The following is a 20,658-nucleotide window of genomic DNA, read 5'->3' as shown; positions in this document are numbered from 1 at the left end:
TTTTTGTCCACTGTCCTCTATTTCTATAACAGTTTGTTGTTCAGTCCAACATTACAATACTATTTGGGATTTCAAGGCTACTGATGAATCAACACAGTCCTTTCTTCTGTAGACATGTTGTCTACTTCTGTATTTTCAGAACAAACCTCTCATCCCATACTCTTGCAGGATCAATCCTATTTGAATTAAAATTACAACAAAGGTGTTTCTGGGATCAGCTAACACTTATCTCCAGACCTTCCTTGTTGACATTCTGCAGCATTCACAGTGTTGTCTATGCGGGAAGACACCGAAAGATATTCAGTAAAAAAGATGGCTTAATTCTTTTTGTAATTATCTGTAAACTTGCATCCTAAAATTTGTTTGAGAATTATATTGTGTGAAGAGTTTAATTACCTAAGAACACTGATAGAATAATGGATTAGGTCCCAAAGCTATAAAAACATAATATATTTCAATTGGAATTCACCTGCATGGGCAAGCCTAAAAGCTAATATGAAGGCTCTACTTGTTAAAGCTTTTTGGCTTCATTTTTAAAAGACATTGATGTTACCAGAAACCTTTCTGATACAGAAGTGTCACTTTTATTCATGAGAGTGCATTAGGAAATGTATCATAATGCTTCTTATATACATGACATACCATACATCATATACATCAAATATACATGGAATATGTGCATATCAATACTTACATATATACATCAAAACCACTGGATCAGAAATAATTGCATGTCTGCAAAATAAAATATGCATATAAATCAAAAGGCTCAGTGCATTAGATGCCATTACAATAAATGATGAACACAGTTATTTAATAGTTTGAGCAGTGTATGTTTCAGTACAGTATTTGCTAGCATTCTACTGACCTGAAAATTTCCATTAAGAGAAAACACCCACTAAAAACTGAAACTTACTGATGATACACTTTTTATTGCACACTAATACTGGTCTTTCTACCTGTCAATAGAGATAGAAAAGTAGATGATGGACTATCATGCTACAGTATATACACCAAAATACAACGTCACATATTAGAATTAAACTGCAATTAAAAGGAGTATATAATGTCATGCATTACTCTCTTCTTATTGCTTAGTCAAACGGAAGTTTGGTTAATTTGCAGTTAACTTCTCACTTTTTCTGCAAATCAGAATAACTTACTCATGGTAAACTCAGTTACATTTCTTTCAAACTTTAACAGAGAGCAGAAGCCCAGGCTGTCCTCTGACCCAGAGGAGAACTCCCTCTGAGGAACTCTGCAACCTCATGTTGATCTCCTCTCTTTTACCCTGTTGGAAAATTGCGGTAGATGTGCTGAAGGTGGTGGGTTATGTTAAGTTTTAATGGGGTTTAAAAGAGAGGGAGAATGGACCCAGAGTGTTCACTTGCATCCTACTTCTACCTATGGTTACTCATACAAAAAATGGCTTGGTCCCCACCTTTTGCCGAACAGTTATTGATATAAAAACTGCCTTGATATTAGCAATCTGCAACGACGACTTCTTTATGCCACATGGTACTTCTTAACTAGTTATATCAGGTAAATAACGCAAAAAGGCAGTTACTAAACCCACTTCGCGACAGACTACATACAACCCAGGAAACCTACTGACTCCGTCAGGTCATGTGTCTTTTAAAAACTCTTTATTCTCCTTTTCATATGGACTAAAAAGAACGCACTGCAGCAATACACTTGCGTAACAGTTATACCCCTGAAGCAACTTGCACTTTTTTAAAATGCAGCTTAAGGAATAATTTAGTATGATTTTGCAGAATTTCAGTCCTGTCTCCTCTTTCCATACATCACATGCAGAATCATTAATTTATTCTGAATTTGGGAAATACACATTCTTTTGGTGTTTTAGGTGATTTAAATGCTGTTTTGGTAGTGAATGACTGTTGATGACTGTATAAAATGCATCTGTACTGTACATGAAATGTAATTATTTCTGTGTAGCAAACAAAGAAACCAAGGTTGTTGTTTTGACAATTTTGTTTGACAGTCATATATCGTATTTCAGAAGGCAGCATAATACATGCGTTATGCTGAATAAATAGACATTTGAGGAATATTTAAATAAAACATCTGCATGCTTGAACGGGTCAACCTGGTTTTGCAATAACTTTTTCATGGAACTTTTTTTTTTCCTAATAAGATTGAAGGAACACAAAATCTGAAGGCAATGCATGTCCCCAACAGTAATTCCAGGCAAGCCGTGTGTGCATCTAAACCGTATCAGAGCCACCAAGACCAGGATGCCGCAGCCCTGTAACACAGAGCTGCCCTTCTCCTGTATGAGTGGCCATCATCCTTCCCTTCCCAGCCTGCAGCAGCAGAGAAAATTGGGGCATTAAATTATTTCCAGCAATATAAACTCCACCTCTCTGTCTGTACTTTTAAAAAAGTATTCGCTATATTTTCAATACATCCAGATACCGACTGCTCTGCTGAACCTCCCAGGATACAGAGCCTCCTCAAACCCAGTGCCAAATTCCCTTGATAAAATATCAGTGCTCAGATGAGATCAGATCCTTTTTGTAGCATAACAGCGGGTAACAACACACTGTGTGTCACTTACAAAGGGCAACTGGCAGTGCAGATGATGCTGATCTATCAGCTGTGTATACCTTAGCACTGGCACGGGTGGGAGGTCACTGCTCAGAGGGGGAAGGAGGTAGAAGTCGTACCTGCCTGGGAACCACCCCAGAGCATTTTTAAGGAGAATGGGTGTCCTCCCATAAAATGGCTACCAGAGACAAACAGAAAGCGTATGCTTTACATTTTGAGGTTTTGGATACACTCGCTGTGGAAACACGCTCACAGCCAAGAGAAGGCTTTTGCAGCGGAGAGCATGATGCAACCTCAGCTGCTCCATGGAGAAGGGTGGCTTTCAGAGAGGAAACTGGTCTGGAGGAAGCTTGTCTTCTTCAGCCTGGAAAAGAGAAGGCTCCAGGGAGACCTTCTCACAGCCTTCCAGTACCTGAAGGGGGCCTACAGGAAAGTGGGAGAGGGACTTTTTACAAGGGCATGTAGTGATAGGATGAGGAGGAACGGTTTTAAACTGAAAGAGGGTAGATTTAGATTAGATATTAGGAAGAAATTCTTTACTGTGAGGGTGGTGAGACACTGGAACAGGTTGCCCAGAGAAGCTGTGGCTGCCCCCTCCCTGTCAGTGTTTAAGGCCAGATTGGACAAGGCTTTGAGCAACCCGGTCTAGTGGAGAGGTGTCCCTGCCTGTGGCAGGGCGGTTAGAACTAGATGATCTTTAAGGTCCCTTCCAACCCAAACCATTCTGTGATTCTATGATAAATTAGTGAAATCACAGGATCATAAAGTTTTGGGCAGGGAGGGTGCTTAGAAGGTCATATGCTCTCTTTCCTGCATCTGGGGTCCACTAGGACTTTATTTTCCATGGAAACATTTGAAGATTTTTAAGTGTTCTGGAATAGCGATAAGCTGATGGGATATGCAAACGTGCAGCTAAAAGAGCAGTCAGGAGTGAACAGCATGTTTAGATTGGCAAAGCCTGTAAGATATATGTAATTACCTGGACAGCTTAGTTTCTTACCTGTCTGCATTATCTATTTATCTACTTTTAAGGTATCCATTTTCATAGTATCTATGCACAAGAAACAACTGAAGCTGGGGGAGTACTGAATAAAAAGCAGGTAAATGCATAAAAATTCTGAAATATTTAGGACATCTCATTTTTTTTTAAAAGAAATGTAGTCAATCATACACAAGTTTTAAAGTTTTAGATACAATCGCACTTCAATAATAGCAATTCATATGAATTAAACATGATGCTTTTGTGGCAAAAACTTCAAAAACTATTTGAAAATCGCTGTCTCCATAATATTTAACTCCATAGTTGCTGTGACCAACAGTCTCTCTTTTTACTATTTATTCTTTATATATTCTGTATTTATGGGTTGATTTTACATAATGAACTGTTATAAAGAACAGAAAACAAGTTTCCTTCAGAAAGCCTTGTCATACGACCTGCTGGCAGATGAGGCAGTACCTTGTCCAAAGACCAGGAATAGTGAATTTTGCCTCCTAAAAGCATCCCTATAGTCCCGAGTTATGAGTGGGTGGTGCAAACCTTACTCAGCCCCACTGCTACAAGCAGAGTCCCACAGACTCGATGCAATTCATTGGGCTGAATGGAAACACCTGATGCAGGCAGGGGGTGACCCTCTTTTTTAACACAGTTGCTCTCCTCAACATTAAGCCATGTGTGAAAAACATTAAGGAGCAACTCCACAGTTGCTTGTTGCAACAAAAAAAGATTTGGTTCATTACAGTTTATGCTGCAGAGAAGAAAGAATACACCACTCTTCTCCTCTGAGTACTCCTGCACAACTGGGGGAAAAAGGAAATCAAAGGATGAAGTACTTCTCACTGTTGCAAGTATGTCTAAATGGTCCCCTCTTGCCAAGCAGCCTCTCTCCAACGTATATCCTAAAGCTCTACAGGAAAAGAACAGGCTCACAGCAGCCTAGTCGATCAATTTTAAGGCTCTTTGAACAAGCCCCAGAAAAACAGAGACACCTCATAGCCTGAGCACAGTGAAAGAAAAAAGTCTGAAAGTGTTCCAATTTACAGCTGAGACCTATTTTGGCAAGTGTGGTTAGATACTCAAAATATAAGGATTCTTTCCCAGAACACTTACCAGTAGTCCTTACTAGAGAAGGGAACACTTCCATCATTCCTGGCATGTAGGTCTTTTCCCTAATGAAACAGCCCCATACTGAACACAGACTGGCTTGGGATTTGGGTAGCCAAGCCCAAGTGAGGTTACTCTGACCATGGATGTTCACTGTTATGGGGGTCCACAAACACTGATCTGGGCGGTTGGTCCTGTATCAAAGGAGCCCTACCCCAAACAATCCCTTGGCTCTTAAAATAACCTGACTACACCTAATGGCAGTGCTTCCTCACCACCTGGGAAGCCTAACACCAATAACCTGGGCTGTCCATAGATCTAATTCTAGCTGTGGACTTCTCCAACAATTCTCCCTAGCCCGGCTTGCCATATTTGTTCCTTCAAGCTCTAACCCTGATATGAGAAGATACACAGGCAAGGCTCACTGGTAGCCTGGGGAGCCCTCCCTTAAAACTTTTAAGCGTCAGGATTTCCTGGACAAAGGGCAGGACTTCTTCCTGCCCTTTTTCACATTACTTATGGTGAAATTCCCTACATTCAGCTGTAATCCAAGCTGAATGTAACTGCGTTCATGTAATCCACGCAATCCACAATCAAAAGATTCCACAATGTGTGGTTTGTCCTCCTTTTTTTTTTTTTAACAGGGAAAAAAAAAACAGCCATGGTTTAATCCACTGTGTAGCATCACACGTCTCTGTAGCACTCCAAAGTCTAGAGCTGGTGTATATCCAGGCTTTCTCGGACACCTGCTCTTTTTCTACATAGGAACTTCACCCTTACCTACAGAAATGCTGCCCAGGCTGTGCACTGGGAAGGATGGAAGTCCACAGTAACGCAGAATCACAGAATCAACCAGGTTGGAAGAGACCTCAGGGATCATCAAGTCCAACCGTTGCCCTGACACCACCATGTCAACTAGACCGTGGCACTAAGTGCCATGTCCAGTCTTTTCTTAAACACATCCAGAGATGGTGACTCCACCACCTCCCTGGGCAGCCTGTTCCAATGTCTAATAACCCTTTCTGTAAAGAAATTCTTCCTAATGTCCAACCTGAACCTCCCCTGGCGAAGCTTGAGGCTGTGTCCTCTTGTCCTATCGCTAGTTGCCTGAAAGAAGAGGCCGACTCCCACTTCACTACAACCTCCCTTCAGGTAGTTGTAGACTGCAATAAGGTCACCTCTGAGCCTCCTCTTCTCCAGGCTAAACAACCCCAGCTCCCTCAGCCGTTCCTCGTAGGACAGACCCTCCAGAGCCTTCACCAGCTTGGTCGCCCTCCTCTGCACTCGCTCCAACACCTCAACATCTTTCTTGAAGTGCGGGGCCCAGAACTGGACACAGTACTCAAGGTGCGGCCTCACCAGCGCCGAGTACAGAGGGACGATCACTTCCCTAGACCGGCTGGCTACACTATTCCTAATAGAGGCCAGGATGCCATTGGCCTTCTTGGCCCCCTGGGCACACTGTTGGCTCATGTTTAGCCGGCTGTCGATCAGCAGCCCCAGGTCTCTTTCCACCGGGCCGCTTTCTAACCACTCTTCCCCCAGCCTGTAGAGCTGCATGGGGTTGTTGTGGCCAAAGTGTAAGACCCGGCACTTGTTCTTGTTGAACCTCATGCTGTTGGTCTCGGCCCATCTCTCTAACCTGTCCAGATCCCTCTGTAGGGCCTTCCTACCCTCCAGCAGATCGACACTCCCACCCAGCTTGGTGTCATCTGCAAATTTGCTGAGGGTGCACTCAATCCCTATGTCTAGATCATCTATAAAGATATTGAACAGCACCGGCCCCAGAACTGAGCCCTGGGGAACACCGCTTGTGACCAGCCGCCAGCTGGACTTTGCCCCATTCACCACCACTCTCTGGGCTCGGCCATCCAGCCAGTTTTTAACCCATTTAAAAGTCCACCCATCCAAGCCCCGGGCAGCCAGTTAGTCTAGGAGGATGCTGTGGGAGACAGTGTCGAATGCCTTACTCAAGTCTAGATAGACTACATCCACAGCCCTGCCCTCATCTATTAAGCGGGTCACTTGGTCATAGAAGGAGACCAGGTTGGTCAAGCAGGACCTGCCTTTCATGAATCCATGTTGGATGGCCCCGATGCCCCGATTGTCCTGCATGTGCCGTGTAATGGCACTCAGGATGATCTGTTCCATCACCTTGCCTGGCACCAAGGTCAGGTTGACAGGCCTATAGTTCCCTGGATCGTCCTTCTGACCCTTCTTGTAGATGGGCATTGCATTCGCTAATTTCCAGTCAGCTGGAACTTCTCCAGTTAACCAGGACTGCCAGTAGATAATCGAGAGTGGCTTGGCAAGTTCGTTTGCCAGTTCCTTCATTACTCTGGGGTGAATCCCATCCGGGTCCATAGCCTTGTGGGTGTCCAACTGGCACAGCAGGTCACTAACCGTCTCCTCCTGGATTACGGGAGGTTCACACAGCCCCCCGCACCTGACTTCAGGCTCTGGGGGCCGAGTCTCCTGAGGACAACCGGTCTTGACATTAAATACTGAGGCAAAGAAGGCATTGAGCACCTCTGCCTTTTCCTCATCCCCTGACACTACACTACTCTCCTCATTCAGCAAGTGGTGGAGGCTCTCCTTGACCCTCCTTTTGCTGTTGATGTATTTGTAAAAGCTTTTTTTGTTATCTTTGACTGTAGCAGCCAAATCGAGCTCTAATTGAGCTTTGGCCCTTCTAATCTTCTCCCTACACGACCTGGCCACATCCCTATAGACCTCCCAAGTTACCTGACCCTTCTTCCAGAGCAAGTAGGTTCTCTTTTTTTTCCTTAAGTTCTAGTCTAAGTTCCCTGTTTAACCAGGCCGGTCTTTTTCCCCGACGGCTTGCCTTCCTACAGACTGGGACAGCCTGCTCCTGAATATTTCGCAATTCCCTTTTGAAGCATGTCCAGCCTTCCTGGACTCCTTTGCCCTTCAGGACCGATTGCCAAGGGACTCAGTCCACCAGCCTCTTAAACAGGCTAAAGTCTGCCCGCCGGAAATCTAAGGCAGAAGTTCTACTCTTGCCCCTCCTTACTTCCCCCACTATCGAAAACTCTAACATTTCATGGTCGCTACTCCCAAGACGGCCACCGACCCTCACATCTCCCACTAGCCCTTCTCTGTTCACAAACAACAGGTCAAGCAGGGCCCCTCCTCTAGTGGGCTCATTTACCACTTGCATGAGGAAATTGTCCTCCACACATTCGAGGAATCTCCTAGATTGCTTCCTCTCTGCCATGTTGTATTTCCAGCAGACATCCAGCAAGTTGAAGTGGCCCACAAGTACAAGGGCCAGCGACTGGGCGGCTTCTGACAGCCGCTTGTAAAACGCCTTGTCCGCCTGCTCATCCTGGTTGGGTGGTCCATAACAGACTCCCACCATAATGTCCACCCTGCCGACCTTCCCCCTGATCTTCACCATCTTCCTCAATTTCAACACAGTCCAAGTACTCCCCAACATACAGCGCTACCCCACCGCCTCTCCTGCTTCGCCTGTCCCTCTTAAAGAGCTTATAGCCATCCATAGCTGCACTCCAGTCATGAGAGTCATCCCACCACGTTTCTGTGATGGCAACCACATCATAACATTCCTGCTGTACAGTGGCTTCTAGCTCTTCCAACGCAGGCAACAAGGCTTCCTGAACAGTGCATGAGAAAGTATTTCTGACAAAGATACTCCAAGCAAAATTTTGGGAAGATCTATCCTTTTGCTTTTTTCTTACCTCCCAAAACAAGTATTAGCATCTCTGTAGGAGAGGTGCAAAAGCAGAAAGGTAATCTTGCTTGCAATAATTACACCCACATGTAGACTGCTAAAAAACAAACAACAGCCCACACAACTGAAGAGCTTAATTTCATGAGCCCTTAGGAAGCTTTCTCAGAAGCAATAAAAAAAGAAAATGAAATTTACAGTGCAGTTTCTCCACGACAGAATAAGTGGAATGGATAAAGACATGTCAAATTAACTCATACTAGCAGGAAGACCCTCCCAACTCCCACTCAAAGCATTCACACTCTAGGACTCGAAAATAAAAGAGCTATTATGGAATTTACGACAAAAGTAATTTTATTGTCTACCAAATCACACCTTGCTTTTTTTTTCTTTTCTTTTACAAATTCAAAAACAAATGAAAGAATTTTTAAAATGTAGTAGTATGTAAAAACCCATTTGCCACAAACTACTGTACTCAGTGGAACAAATATATATTTCAGGAGCATGGCCAATTGTAAAAATAATCCTATGAAATAAACATTGTTCATAAAAATACAGTAAAATGCACTTTCCCCACCTCAATAAATACATTTTAACACTGTTTCCAGTTGGCATTTTCAGCCACTAGAGAGCTCTTAATGAAGAAGCCACCAAAGTATAACTTCTCACGTACTTTTACAATTATTGCAATAGCATCCGGAACTGTAAGCATTTTTCTTGTAGTCTTTTGTTTCTACCTTCAGAGGAATCACAGACAGGAGAAAAGATTTATCTATAGAAATGTGGTACTCCCATATTGATTCCCATTTTGGAAAGAATGCTTTTCTTTCTTTTCACTAAGAAATAGTCCATAGAACAAACTGTTTCAAAGAAGAATTCTCCAGAATTACTCAGAAAATTAAAGTCTATTGTCCAGAGTCATAGTTTTGTTTTCAATCCCTGTTTAATATATTTAAAATTAAAAATTAAAGTTATGTTAGATAAAAATAGAAGTTTTAGAACATCTTTAACGACAACAGCTAAGAAAGGCTTTCTTAGAAAAAAGAAAATCTCGCCCTTTTTACAAATCTTGCAAATTTTTAAATCCAAGTATTGACTTGTAGTTCTGCTTTCCATGCACACACAAAAACACACAATTATATATACACATATCCCTGATTAAGACATTTTCCAAATGGCTTATTAAAAATGTAAAAGTCAATTTCAACTGAAGTCACATTTTGTTTGTCCAAAGCACAGTCGTTTCTTCAGAAGATGAGCATTTCTCTTCCCTCCCCGTGATGCCTCCTTAGAGGTCCTCTCTGTCTACCTGTGAATGAACCAGTACTTTACACATCACACAGCTTGTGACAATAAGTTAAATATTACTGTGCCCAGTGAATGAGTGCCTTTTAAAAAACAAACAAAACCAACTCTGTTTCATGACTGAGGCCATGGCTAAGAGGCTGACAGACTTATCCTTCTCTCTATGATGGCCTCCTTCAATTCCATTCATTAACTGCTTTCTGAAGCATACAAAGACTGGTATATTTGGCATACTTGATGGAACAGAATAAAAACAACAACAAAACCCTATTAAAACCCTTTGTGACTTCTCGGATTCATTGCACCACCTATAGCTCTTCCATTTCAAAGTGTGTATTAAAGCTGTTTGCCATGGATGTGTGTTCAAAAACCCTTGTCAGGCTTGGTTTCAGTAGCTCCACAGAATGACATGACAGCTGCTGCGAGGTATCACTCTTCAGGGCCATGATCTGATCCACCCCAGGATCCCTTCTGTTGTAGTACAGAGCCCACAGCAAAGTAATAGTGAGGATCATAGCCAGGATCTGCGTTACTCCAATAGAGATTCCTAGAAATCTCAGCACTTGCAACTGCTTCGTCCCCCTCAAAAAAGTGTACATTTTTTTACCGCATCCCTATGAAACAAAAATAGATTAAAACAAATTAGTCAGTATTATTTGGCTTGCAGTTCCCAAGGTTTAGCACATCCTACCTAGTCCTGGCTTTTCTGGCTCCCCAAAATTTCTCTCTCACCTCCTTCAAACAATACTTTGAAAATTATTTTGCCTACTTTTAAATGCTTCCATAATGCCATCTTTAAGTTTTCTCATACACTGAGAGTTTACTGCATGTAAAAAAGCTCCAAGAGATCTGTGCTAGTCTTCAATTCAGAATCAAAGTTGATCTGAGTTCGTATCAACTATCACTGATTTCTAAAGAAACTCAGCTGTTTTACGAAGGTTTAAAAGCCATTAAATCCTCTTAACCATCTTGTTTCCTTAAATTGCAGATCATCAGGGTTGTCAAATATTTTAAACTCTTTATTATTTTTCTACAAACAATACCACAATCTGAAGTTAAAACAATATTCTAGGAAAGATCTACAGACCTGCATAACCTCATCAGTGTTTCTTCTTCTCTAATAGTGTTTTATCTGGACTCATTATATGCCAGTTTATTAGTTCCACAGAAAGTCCCTAGAGAGTAGAAAAATCATTACATTCCAGACACCATCTGAGTAAGGAGCATCGAACACAACCACCTTTCACAGAGGATTTCTGACAAATTTCCAGAACGCAGTGGGTACAAACAGACTTTCTTTAGTACTTAGTAGTAATAATACCACATACACATGGCATTACTCCTGCTTTTTATTCTTGAACTAGAAGCATCTCCTCATTGCAAAAAGCATATCCACTTATGCTCCACTTACACTCCGCCTACCTCCCCTATCCATAGACTATATTTTTAAATTAACTGGCTAAATTTCTGATCTGAATGTAGAAACTTCGCTGTCAATTATTATGATGGCATTATACCAAGAGCCAGTTTCGACTCCTATCTTGTGCTGGGCTCTTGCTACTTAAAGCACAACAATGTCCCAAACTCCTCTGAGAGTAGCTGTAACAACCTGCCCTGCATCAGGCTCTGCACAAACCCAGGCAGGCAGATAGACCCTGCTCCGAAGAGCTCACCATCCACATGCTGTATTAGAAAGATGGTCATGTACACCACCTCTGCAATTATTTACAGAATAATAATTATTTAATAATTATTTAAAAAGAAAACATCTGATGAAAACTACGTTAAAACATCACGAGTTGATGTTTCCCAGAAATGGAAGTTTAGCTCTTTCCAAACCATCAGTGCAGGCTCCACAGTTTGCTTACGTGGCCAACTAATTACTGTACAAGGCTTCAGGAAAGCTCCCAAGCCCTCATAAGGCAGCAAGGATCCACAAAGAGATGCCAGCTCTGGGAACTACTGGATAACAGTGCAAACACAAGTTACGATGCTTGTTGCTCAGCAAAAGTGATGCCCAGTCTTAGGAAGGATAAAACCTTGAAGAGAGGGCCCTTAGCTACTCTGGCCCATGCTCGTTCTCTGTTCTCAACTTTGCAGGGCTTCACAGCACAAAAATCAAAGGAACACAGCCATCAAGGGAAAATTCAGAGTAACAAACTGGATGGGATAACACCATGAGTACCAACAGGCATTAGTCCCAGAAGACATCAGAAACCCATCAAAATTGGCACTGTTTTCAAAATGTCATTTTTGCGTTTATATCCTTACTACATATTTCTTATAGCTTTTCTATGAAAAGAAAGCAATTGATCAAAGTGACAGAATCTGAAGTCAGAACATGATAAATAACACTTTGCAATCACACTGACATTCCCCAAAGCCAACAATTTCAAATGCTACAGTCCTTAATGTATTTGACAAAAGGCCTGATTCTTGCCTCACACACCAATTCACACTGCAGTCAACAGATTTTCATTTAGGATCTAAATAAAATTAATGTACTATAATTGCACTAGAGTAAGTTAAAGGATCTCAATGTCTTTCTTCCGTACATCATTTCACTGTGTCATTTTCTAAACATTAACATAGTTTAGACACAGAACAAGGAGTAAATATGGATTCTTTGAAATTTGAAAAGAAAAAACACACTGTAGCAAAAGCAATGTAACTGAACTTGATGAGGAACAAAAACTGTCACGTTGGTGTCTTTTTTTCTTCAACTAGGAGAGAGTGTTGTAATTATACTACTTTCCAAATTTGTTTTTAATTATAGAGAAACTGTCTGCATTTTAATACTTTTGATAACTTTAAGGGATGAAGGTACATGCTAGTCACAATTTAAAAATGCTCAACCACATCAATATTCAAATTCAGTTCATTTGTTGCCTAGAGGAAACATCCATTAACAGACAGCAATAACATTAATGCCTACATCTCCTGCAGTACAGACACATAACTGAGATAAATTATGCCCAATCTCAACAGACTGCCTCCCTCCATTTAATGATGTTCTTACAGTTCTACTCTAACACACGTTTAAAATCAGTTTCAGAACTGAGAAATATCCAGCCACCCCTGTTATCCTCACATTCATGCATTTTATTTCGGCTTATGTGACACATTCATAGTTGGCAGCCTGCAATTAAAGAGAACATAAATATACTTTCCTCGGCAAAAGTAAAAGTTTGTCACTAAACAGGGAGCTCTTGTTGACAAGTCAAAAATAGTATAAAACTTTGCATAACTGTTCAGAAGAATTAGCTTCAAACTCCTACAGAGCTATGGATTAAAGGCCTGATTCATATTTATTACAAAGGCCATTTTATATTTTCAGTCTTAAAGTGGAAACAAAGCACGTATTTCTGATTTACTGCAACATCATAGATTAAGTACTAGTTCTTAAATAAGGCACTTCTCAGAGCAGAAATGATAAAACATCAGCATATTCAACAGATCTGTTGTATACTCAAATTTTGAGTATACTCAAAATTATGCCAGAAAACAAAAGAAAAAATATTGAACATACAATTTTGATTTTTCTGAAATCAACTCTTACCAATCATTTTATCTAGGCTACAGTTCCCAATCACAAGATGGGCAGAGCTCCCCTTGTCCTCAGATCACAACGAACCTCTGAGGCCACATTGTCATCTGACGCACCTCCCTCACAACCACGCTCTAGCTAAGGTTAGTCTGTTCCATGAACTGCACCATAGGTGAAGCTCGTCAGAATAAAAGCAGTCCAAGCAGACTAACACATTTGAAAAACAGCTTTCAAAACCCAGCAGGGGAAACTGATTCCTGCCAAAAATACTCTCAAGCAGAACTATAAGCTACCTTTCCTTCTACAAAAACTGCACTGTGAAGGATTCCAACTTAAGACTACAGAAAGCTCCAAGATCCCAGCAGAAAATTACAGCACAGCTACAACAAAACAGTTTTTTATCAATCCCAGCCAAACCAAACTTCAGTTTTCTGAAATACTACCAAGAATTTTTCTGAAGTACCAGAATGGACTTGCAAAGCATTTACATAAGCCAATTTTAGGCTAGCGAGGCTAATCTCGTCAGGCTCCCTCTCAAACCACCAGACTATGCAAGTTTGTTTTGAATCACTTTCTAAAAAAGCTTTTCTCCTTCAATTCTCCAAAGCAGAAGTCAGATACATTAGCCTTGCAAATATAAGTTGGTTTTGCATGATGCTGGTAAACATATTAGCAAGTATACTGTACAAGCCTGTGAGACAACCCACAGGAAAGCACCATGGAAAAAAAAATGCTTTGCCAACTGAATCTTGTACATATCTCAAAGAGCAACAGAGTATTTTTGTGGCTTGTAAACCAGAAAACAGCCTGTCCCTCTTTTGAACAGATTCTGCAGTAGACAACCAAAAATAACTTCTTGCCAAGAGCTCAATCCATCCAAAATGCTCTGGGGTATGATATGGGAAGAAACAAAAATGTGCCCTTCAGGGCTTCTAGAAAAAAAGCCAGGCAGCCCTTCTTTTTATCAAGTGGGTCTCAACAGAGCCCTTATGTTCTACATCACCATTATCTTGGCTATTAATTTTCTCTAAGGAGAACCAAAAGAACCTGAACATAGGAAGTGTGAAGAGAACCACCTTCCTGGAATATGGCCGTGGGAATGAAATGTTAGCAGAAGAGATGGGAAAACCTTGCAGTTTTGACAAGACGCTCCAGTAACTAGTACCAGTACCGCTTCTCAGAAATTTTGAGCTCAAGAAGTTTTTTATTGAGTGATACTGCTTACATACTCTTGCCTTTTCACATAAGCAGGAAGGACACTCAGAGCAAATGAACGTTCTGCAGCTTTCACACATCTAGACTCCCTGAGGGCTCTCTATGGCAGAGTTGGGCTGTATGGTATCAATACTGGCAACAGTATTACAAAAAACAACCATTATTGCAGAGCGAGCCACAGTTCATTCTTCTTCAAGAATGTGTAAGAGATTCGCAGGCCCCAGAAGCAGCCTGAATGGCTTTGCCATTCAGAGACTAACACTTCTAAAGTGTAACACCAGTGCTGCCCGCGCTGCAAGCCTTGCCATAAGGCAGGAGAGGCTCTACAAGTAGCTGGTGGAAAGAAAACAGCCTCTGCCACTGTCTTTAAGGTTCCCTATCACAGACTGGCCTTCTGAGGCACCTTCCTTTTGGCAGCTCTACCTTCTCTCTTCCTAGTGGAAGCCCACGAGGCCTAGCATGGATGTCTGAAAGTCCAGACTAGATTATATAATTTCTGCTCATAGAATCAACGCCATACAAATCTAGGAAATCACTCCACGTCAGTGACGCCATTTCCCCAAAACTTGATTGTTTCCTGGCAATAGCTAATATTCATCTTGGCTTTTTTATGTAGTGAATCTCCCCTGCTTCAGAGGTTCTCTCCATGGCTCCTGAACAAAAGACACATAATAGATTCTTCTAAGAAAGAGTTTTGAACAGAAGGAAGAGACTGGGACAAGATAAAACGGTTCTTTGGGTGCTCTTCCTAAAGGAGAATTGCACTGTCCACTAGAGAAATGTTCGTGCTGCAGCATCTGCATGCACACTTCTCAGGCCCGTCCTCCTTCCTATGTACCCTATATTACTCTTAAAGCAAGCAAACGAAGAATGCACCTCTTCTCAGATCCTTGCAACTACTTGACCGAGACATGCTTTTTGTCACTACTGGACTACCTGGACTGTTGGTCATTCTGATATTACTGAATGCACAATTAAAGGTCTTCAGAGGTCTGTTAGCATGAAAAAAAAAAGGTAAGTAGCAAAGCAGCCTCCAGACAAAGGTGACTTTTTGCAACATTTTTGTCAGAACATTTAAAAGAATTTTAGTAGAGAACATGTTTACTTGTTTTTTGTAATTTTCACCCTAAGAACAGTAATGACCTGCTACCATGATCTCCTCCCTTACCCACTTTGAGTCCAAATAGGTCCTCTCCTGGTTTTAAGGCTTTTAAAAATTATTTTAAAATAATAAACATTCTGTAATGTAGTAGAGTTAGAGAGGAAGAGCATTTTCACACTAAGTTTCTATGCCTGCTCACAGCAGAGCACCTGAATTACCTGCCTCCTTGCATAAGCCCTTTAACAAGACACCTCTCATCTTCCAAAGCGCTTCTCAAAAGCATCCTTCACTGTACATACCACCAGAGTCCTCATTACCATAGTATAAGTAGAATTTCTCTTAGTTTGGCAAGCTGCAGACTGGACATTACACCAACTCTGCAGACATCAAAGTCAGTGAAGAAGGAGGGGGAGGAGGTGCTCCAGGCATTGGAACAGAGATTCCCCTGCAGCCCACGGTGAAGACCATGGTGAGGTAGGCTGTCCCCCTGCAGCCCATGGAGGTCCATGGTGGAGCAGATATCCACCTGCAGCCCATGGAGGACCTCACACCGTAGCAGGTGGATGCCCGAAGGAGGCTGTGACCCCAGGGAAGACCACACTGGACCAAGCTCCTGGCAGGACCTGTGGACCCATGGAGAGAGGAGCCCATACTGGAGCACGTTTGCTGGCAGGACTTGTGACCCCATGGGGGACCCACACTGGAGCAGTCTGTTCCTGAAGGACCGCACCCCGTGGAAGGGACCCATGCTGGAGCAGTCTGTTCCTGAAGGACCGCACCCCGTGAAAGGGACCCACGCTGGAGCAGCTAGTGAAGAACTGCAGCCTGTGGGAAGGACTTACGTTGGAGAAGTTCATGTAGGACTGTCTCCCGTGGGAGGGATCCCACAGTGGAGCAGGGGAAGAGTGTGAGGAGGCCTCCCCCTGAGGAGTAAGGAGCAGCAGGGACAACGTGTGATGAACTGAATGCAACCCCCATTCTCCGTCCCCCTGCACCGCTGAGGAGGAGGTAGAGAATTCAGGAATAAAGTTAAGCCCAGGAAGGAGGGAAGGGTAGGGGGAAGGTGTTTTAAGATTTGTTTTTATTTTCTCATTACCCTACTCTGATTTGATCGGTAATAAATTAAATTAATTTTCCCCAAGTCAAGTCTGTTTTGCCCATGATCACAGAATCACAGAATGTTAGGGATTGGAAGGGACCTCAAAAGATCATCTAGTCCAATCCCCCTGCTGGAGCAGGATTGCCTAGACCATATCACACACGAACGCGTCCAGGCGGGTTTTGAATGTCTCCAGAGAAGGAGACTCCACAACCTCTCTAGGCAGCCTGTTCCAGTGTTCGGTTACCCTCACCGTAAAGAAGTTTTTCCTCATATTTATGTGGAACCTCCTGTGTTCCAGCTTGCACCCATTGCCCCTTGTCCTGTCAAGGGATGTCACTGAGAAGAGCCTGGCTCCATCCTCATGACACTTGCCCTTTACATGATGGCAAACTGGTGAGTGATCCCTGATCTTTATCTCGACCCACGGGCCTTTCGTTATATTTTCTCTCCCCTGTTCAGCTGAGGAGGTGGAATGATAAGTGGTTTGGTGGACACCTGGCATCCAGCCAGGGTCAACCCACCACAATAACAAACACTTCCCATAAACACAATTACTCTACAAACCCTTCTGCTGTACTGCAAATGATGAGTTTGGAAAATGACTTCCAAAAAAATGATTTTTCTTCTTACCTCCTGATAAAGGTCACTAAGATCCTCATGATGGGCCTGCTTAGAGCACCCCGGGAATTCTCGGACACAACAGGAGTCAGGCGGCCAGTCCATCTCTGTCATTTCCAGCCAGTCTGTGAAGTATACCACCCCACAACATTTAAACTGCAAAGGAAGGATTAGCCAAGATCAGCAATAATGATGCTACTTCTTCATAAAAGTAGGTCATCAAAAAAGCAAAACAAATTCCTATTAACAACTTTCAAAATATTTACGTAGGACTAAAAACATCTACAAGAGCTTCCACATATCTTCTTTTGCTGTCCTTTGACATACAAGTAATGTGAAAAATGTAATGTAGCGACCAACAAGCACCTGAGAAACAGCCAATGATATTGCTCTGCTCTTTAAATCCCAACTGCTCTCCCAAAGGATGCTTCACAGAAATTTTCCTTCCCTGTAATTCTGCTGTCCTTACTACAAGGAACTAACACATGATCATTTCATGTAAAAAGGGTGACTAATGAACAAGTATACCTGTGGCTGAAGGAAGTAGTAGGAAATGATTAAGGTCTTACTAGTGAGGACTATTAAGGCTACAACTACAGACACATCTGTTGAAAACCAGATGAGAAAAAGCATAGATTTATCTCAATACAGAAAAAAAGAAAAAAAAAAAGATTTAAAAAGTGAGCAAAAAGGTATAGAAATCACAAATGCTGAAAGGAAAAAGGAAAATGGAAGGAGGGGGTATCACACTAAAATAAACACTGCAACAGAATCAACCATAAAAGTAGGAAGTCTGGCTGCAAAGCAGATGAGCCATAATTGTCTATAAAAACCACCAGGACTAACAACCTGTCTTCTCTGCAAAGCACACAGAGAGATTTAAAGCCATACAACCAGCCTATCACATTCCTAGCTGCTTTCACATAAAAAAGTGCTGAAGCAGCTACATTAGATTTTCTTCGGCATTGGATGGGGACTTGATATGACTGAAAAAAAGTGTTGCTGCAGGAACAAGATACTGCTTTTTTCTGTCTGAATGTTCCCCACTACCAGCCTGAGTGTCTGTAATTCACCTTGCTCCTTTGACCCATGGGCTTGGAAACATTTGCCCTTCTTACCCGCTTCAGAGCCAGAGTCCTGTATACCATGCCAATCCTCAGCCACAGTCAAACAGATCAGTGCCCAGACACCACGTTGGCACACACTGTGCCTTGACTCCATTTGTCCTCTTACAAATCTCACTTCTTCCTTTTTCACCACAGCTTTAATGTCTCTGTTTTTATCAGTTCATTAGCCAGTCAAAATCCTCCCAACACAGGACCTTCTAAGGAAAGCTCAAGCTTTGGCTCCTTATTGTAATTGCTAAGACAACCTCATTAAACATCCTTTTCTTACTCTCAAATCTTTTCTTCCCCCCCCCCCCGCCCCCCAATTTTTTCCTTCTTGACTTCAATTGACCCTTCCCATCTTCCTTAGCATAGTCACAACTCTGATATTAGACCAGCAAGGGGACTGGGGGGAAAATACATTTCCCATCTCTCTCAGATGTTAAAAGATACAGAAGAAAGAGCACAAAGCTTATCAGGGCTGCATCTTTGGGAACAAAGTTGTAATTATAATTTTTTTCTTTAGAAAAAAAAAAAATTGTAATGCTGACTGAAGAAGGGCCCCAAGCACAGTGCTCATTCAAGCATAAAGCGCATACCAGGCTCACACATCCACCATCTGAGTTACAAGTAGACAGAATAAAAATGAGAGCCCACCAATTAACTAGGAGCTGTAAAAAAGCCTTCTCAGTTCACTTCAAACTTTGCCCAAATTATTCCTCTGGTCAGAGGTGGCAAATCTAACTTCTAAAAGGAACTTTTTCTCCCCTGGGAGGGTTAAGGCATGGTTGAAGTTTTATTACTAATAGTCATTTTAAAACCAGCCATTATGATGACACTATAACAACCAGGAGTATAAGAGACAGCTTTTAATTTATTCAACCTATACATTTAAACCAAGATACAGTATCAGCTCCATTCAGGGAAATCGAGACCATTCGATTATATCCTCTCAGGTACGGAACAGACACAAACACTACCTGTATATGAAGGATTATTCTGTTTCACAGAGCAGTTGCATAGCCAGAGCAGGGGACTGGGGAGGATGGTGTGTGTTTAACCTCATGGAGTCCTCACTCTTTCTTTCAGGTTTTAGTATAAATACAGACTAACCAAGTGCTGCCAGGAAATGTTTAAATAAACAGGAAATCTGTGCAACAATGATAGATTTCAACATTTCAACAAGGGCAGCACAATGACAGGCATTTAAAGAGTTCTCTTCCTGCACGTGAGTTATATTTGGAGTTAATGGGTTTTACCTTGGGCAATTCCATGTTTTTGTAACATAATGCTTCATTCTTTAAAAACAGTTCTGAATTTTAGTAGGCTAGAGGGCAAAGCTGTGAATACACAAGGAAGCTTTTTGGTTTGTTTCCTGTCTCCTCAGTCAAAGGAAATAAAAACCCTGATCACTTTCTCAAACCTCAGCCAAAGAGACAGTGTTGGCATCTTTTTGGAAACTTCCTTTCCCACTCATTTCCAGCTGAACACATATCTTATCCAAGTCAGCTCCATGAAAGGAAACTAACAGAGCCTACAGGAGGTGTAGTACAGTTTAATATTAAAATAGCATATAGAAATGTTCATTTTACTTTACCTGCAGATTTTTGATTTTATATACCTCATATTCTTAAAGTTATAATAATCTCAAAAGGTGTTGGTGTCCTAACCTCACTGGCAAAGGAAAAGACAGTGTGAGCAATTTAACTGAATTTAGTAACATTCTTTTTTTTTGGTGTTTTTTGCGTGTTTTAGAGTTTTAGGGCCTACAAAAGCTCAAGAGTTGGATAGCATCATCATAAAAGATATCGTCATCATTATAAAAGACATCATCACTACACAGGGTTTCACAAGAAATGAATTTGCATTTATTTACCTATTCACTTAAAAACAAACCTTTTCCTTTAGCAGATAAGTAACATTTACCGAGCATGTATTACTTCAGCTCACAAATTAACTGTTGTCTTACCTCCCTCTGGAAGAAATTCCAAGCATGGGTCAGCCACTGGTACCTAGGTAGGCCATAATTGGTCATCCTGGCTTTCAGTGTGATCATATCAGACCACTGCACTGGAACCTGGAGCAAGGAAAGAAAAGTAATTCACACAACAGATCAGCTGGGTTGTGGCTCCAAACCCAGAATTCCATCTATTCTGAGATCTTTTCAGTACAATGACCAAATAATTCTGTATTCAAACAAAACAGGGAAACATGTGCTTCAACTTTTATGATACTGAAACTTTATGAGCCTTTATAAAAATATCAGGAAAAAGTTAATT

The 20,658-nt window shown here is 41.8% G+C and overlaps 1 protein-coding gene across 2 annotated transcripts in view; it reads right to left on the bottom strand.

The window, feature by feature from the left end:
• Positions 1 to 8,749: 8,749 nt before the first annotated feature.
• Positions 8,750 to 20,658, bottom strand: part of TSPAN12 (tetraspanin 12) — a 53,523-nt gene continuing 41,614 nt past the window's right edge. For both annotated transcript variants that reach the window (XM_068401617.1, XM_068401618.1), the window contains 3 exons: positions 20,349 to 20,456; positions 17,286 to 17,429; positions 8,750 to 10,303 (listed from right to left, as the gene is read on the bottom strand). In XM_068401617.1, the coding sequence (XP_068257718.1) occupies positions 9,998 to 10,303; positions 17,286 to 17,429; positions 20,349 to 20,456 (558 nt within the window). In that variant the 3' untranslated portion in view covers positions 8,750 to 9,997. The remainder of the gene's footprint in view (positions 10,304 to 17,285; positions 17,430 to 20,348; positions 20,457 to 20,658) is intronic.

The sequence above is a fragment of the Nyctibius grandis genome, chromosome 5, assembly GCF_013368605.1.
Source record: "Nyctibius grandis isolate bNycGra1 chromosome 5, bNycGra1.pri, whole genome shotgun sequence".
Classification (NCBI taxonomy): Eukaryota; Metazoa; Chordata; class Aves; order Nyctibiiformes; family Nyctibiidae; genus Nyctibius; species Nyctibius grandis.
Note: the sequence above shows the minus strand (reverse complement) of the source record. Positions and strands in the feature narration are given on the sequence as shown.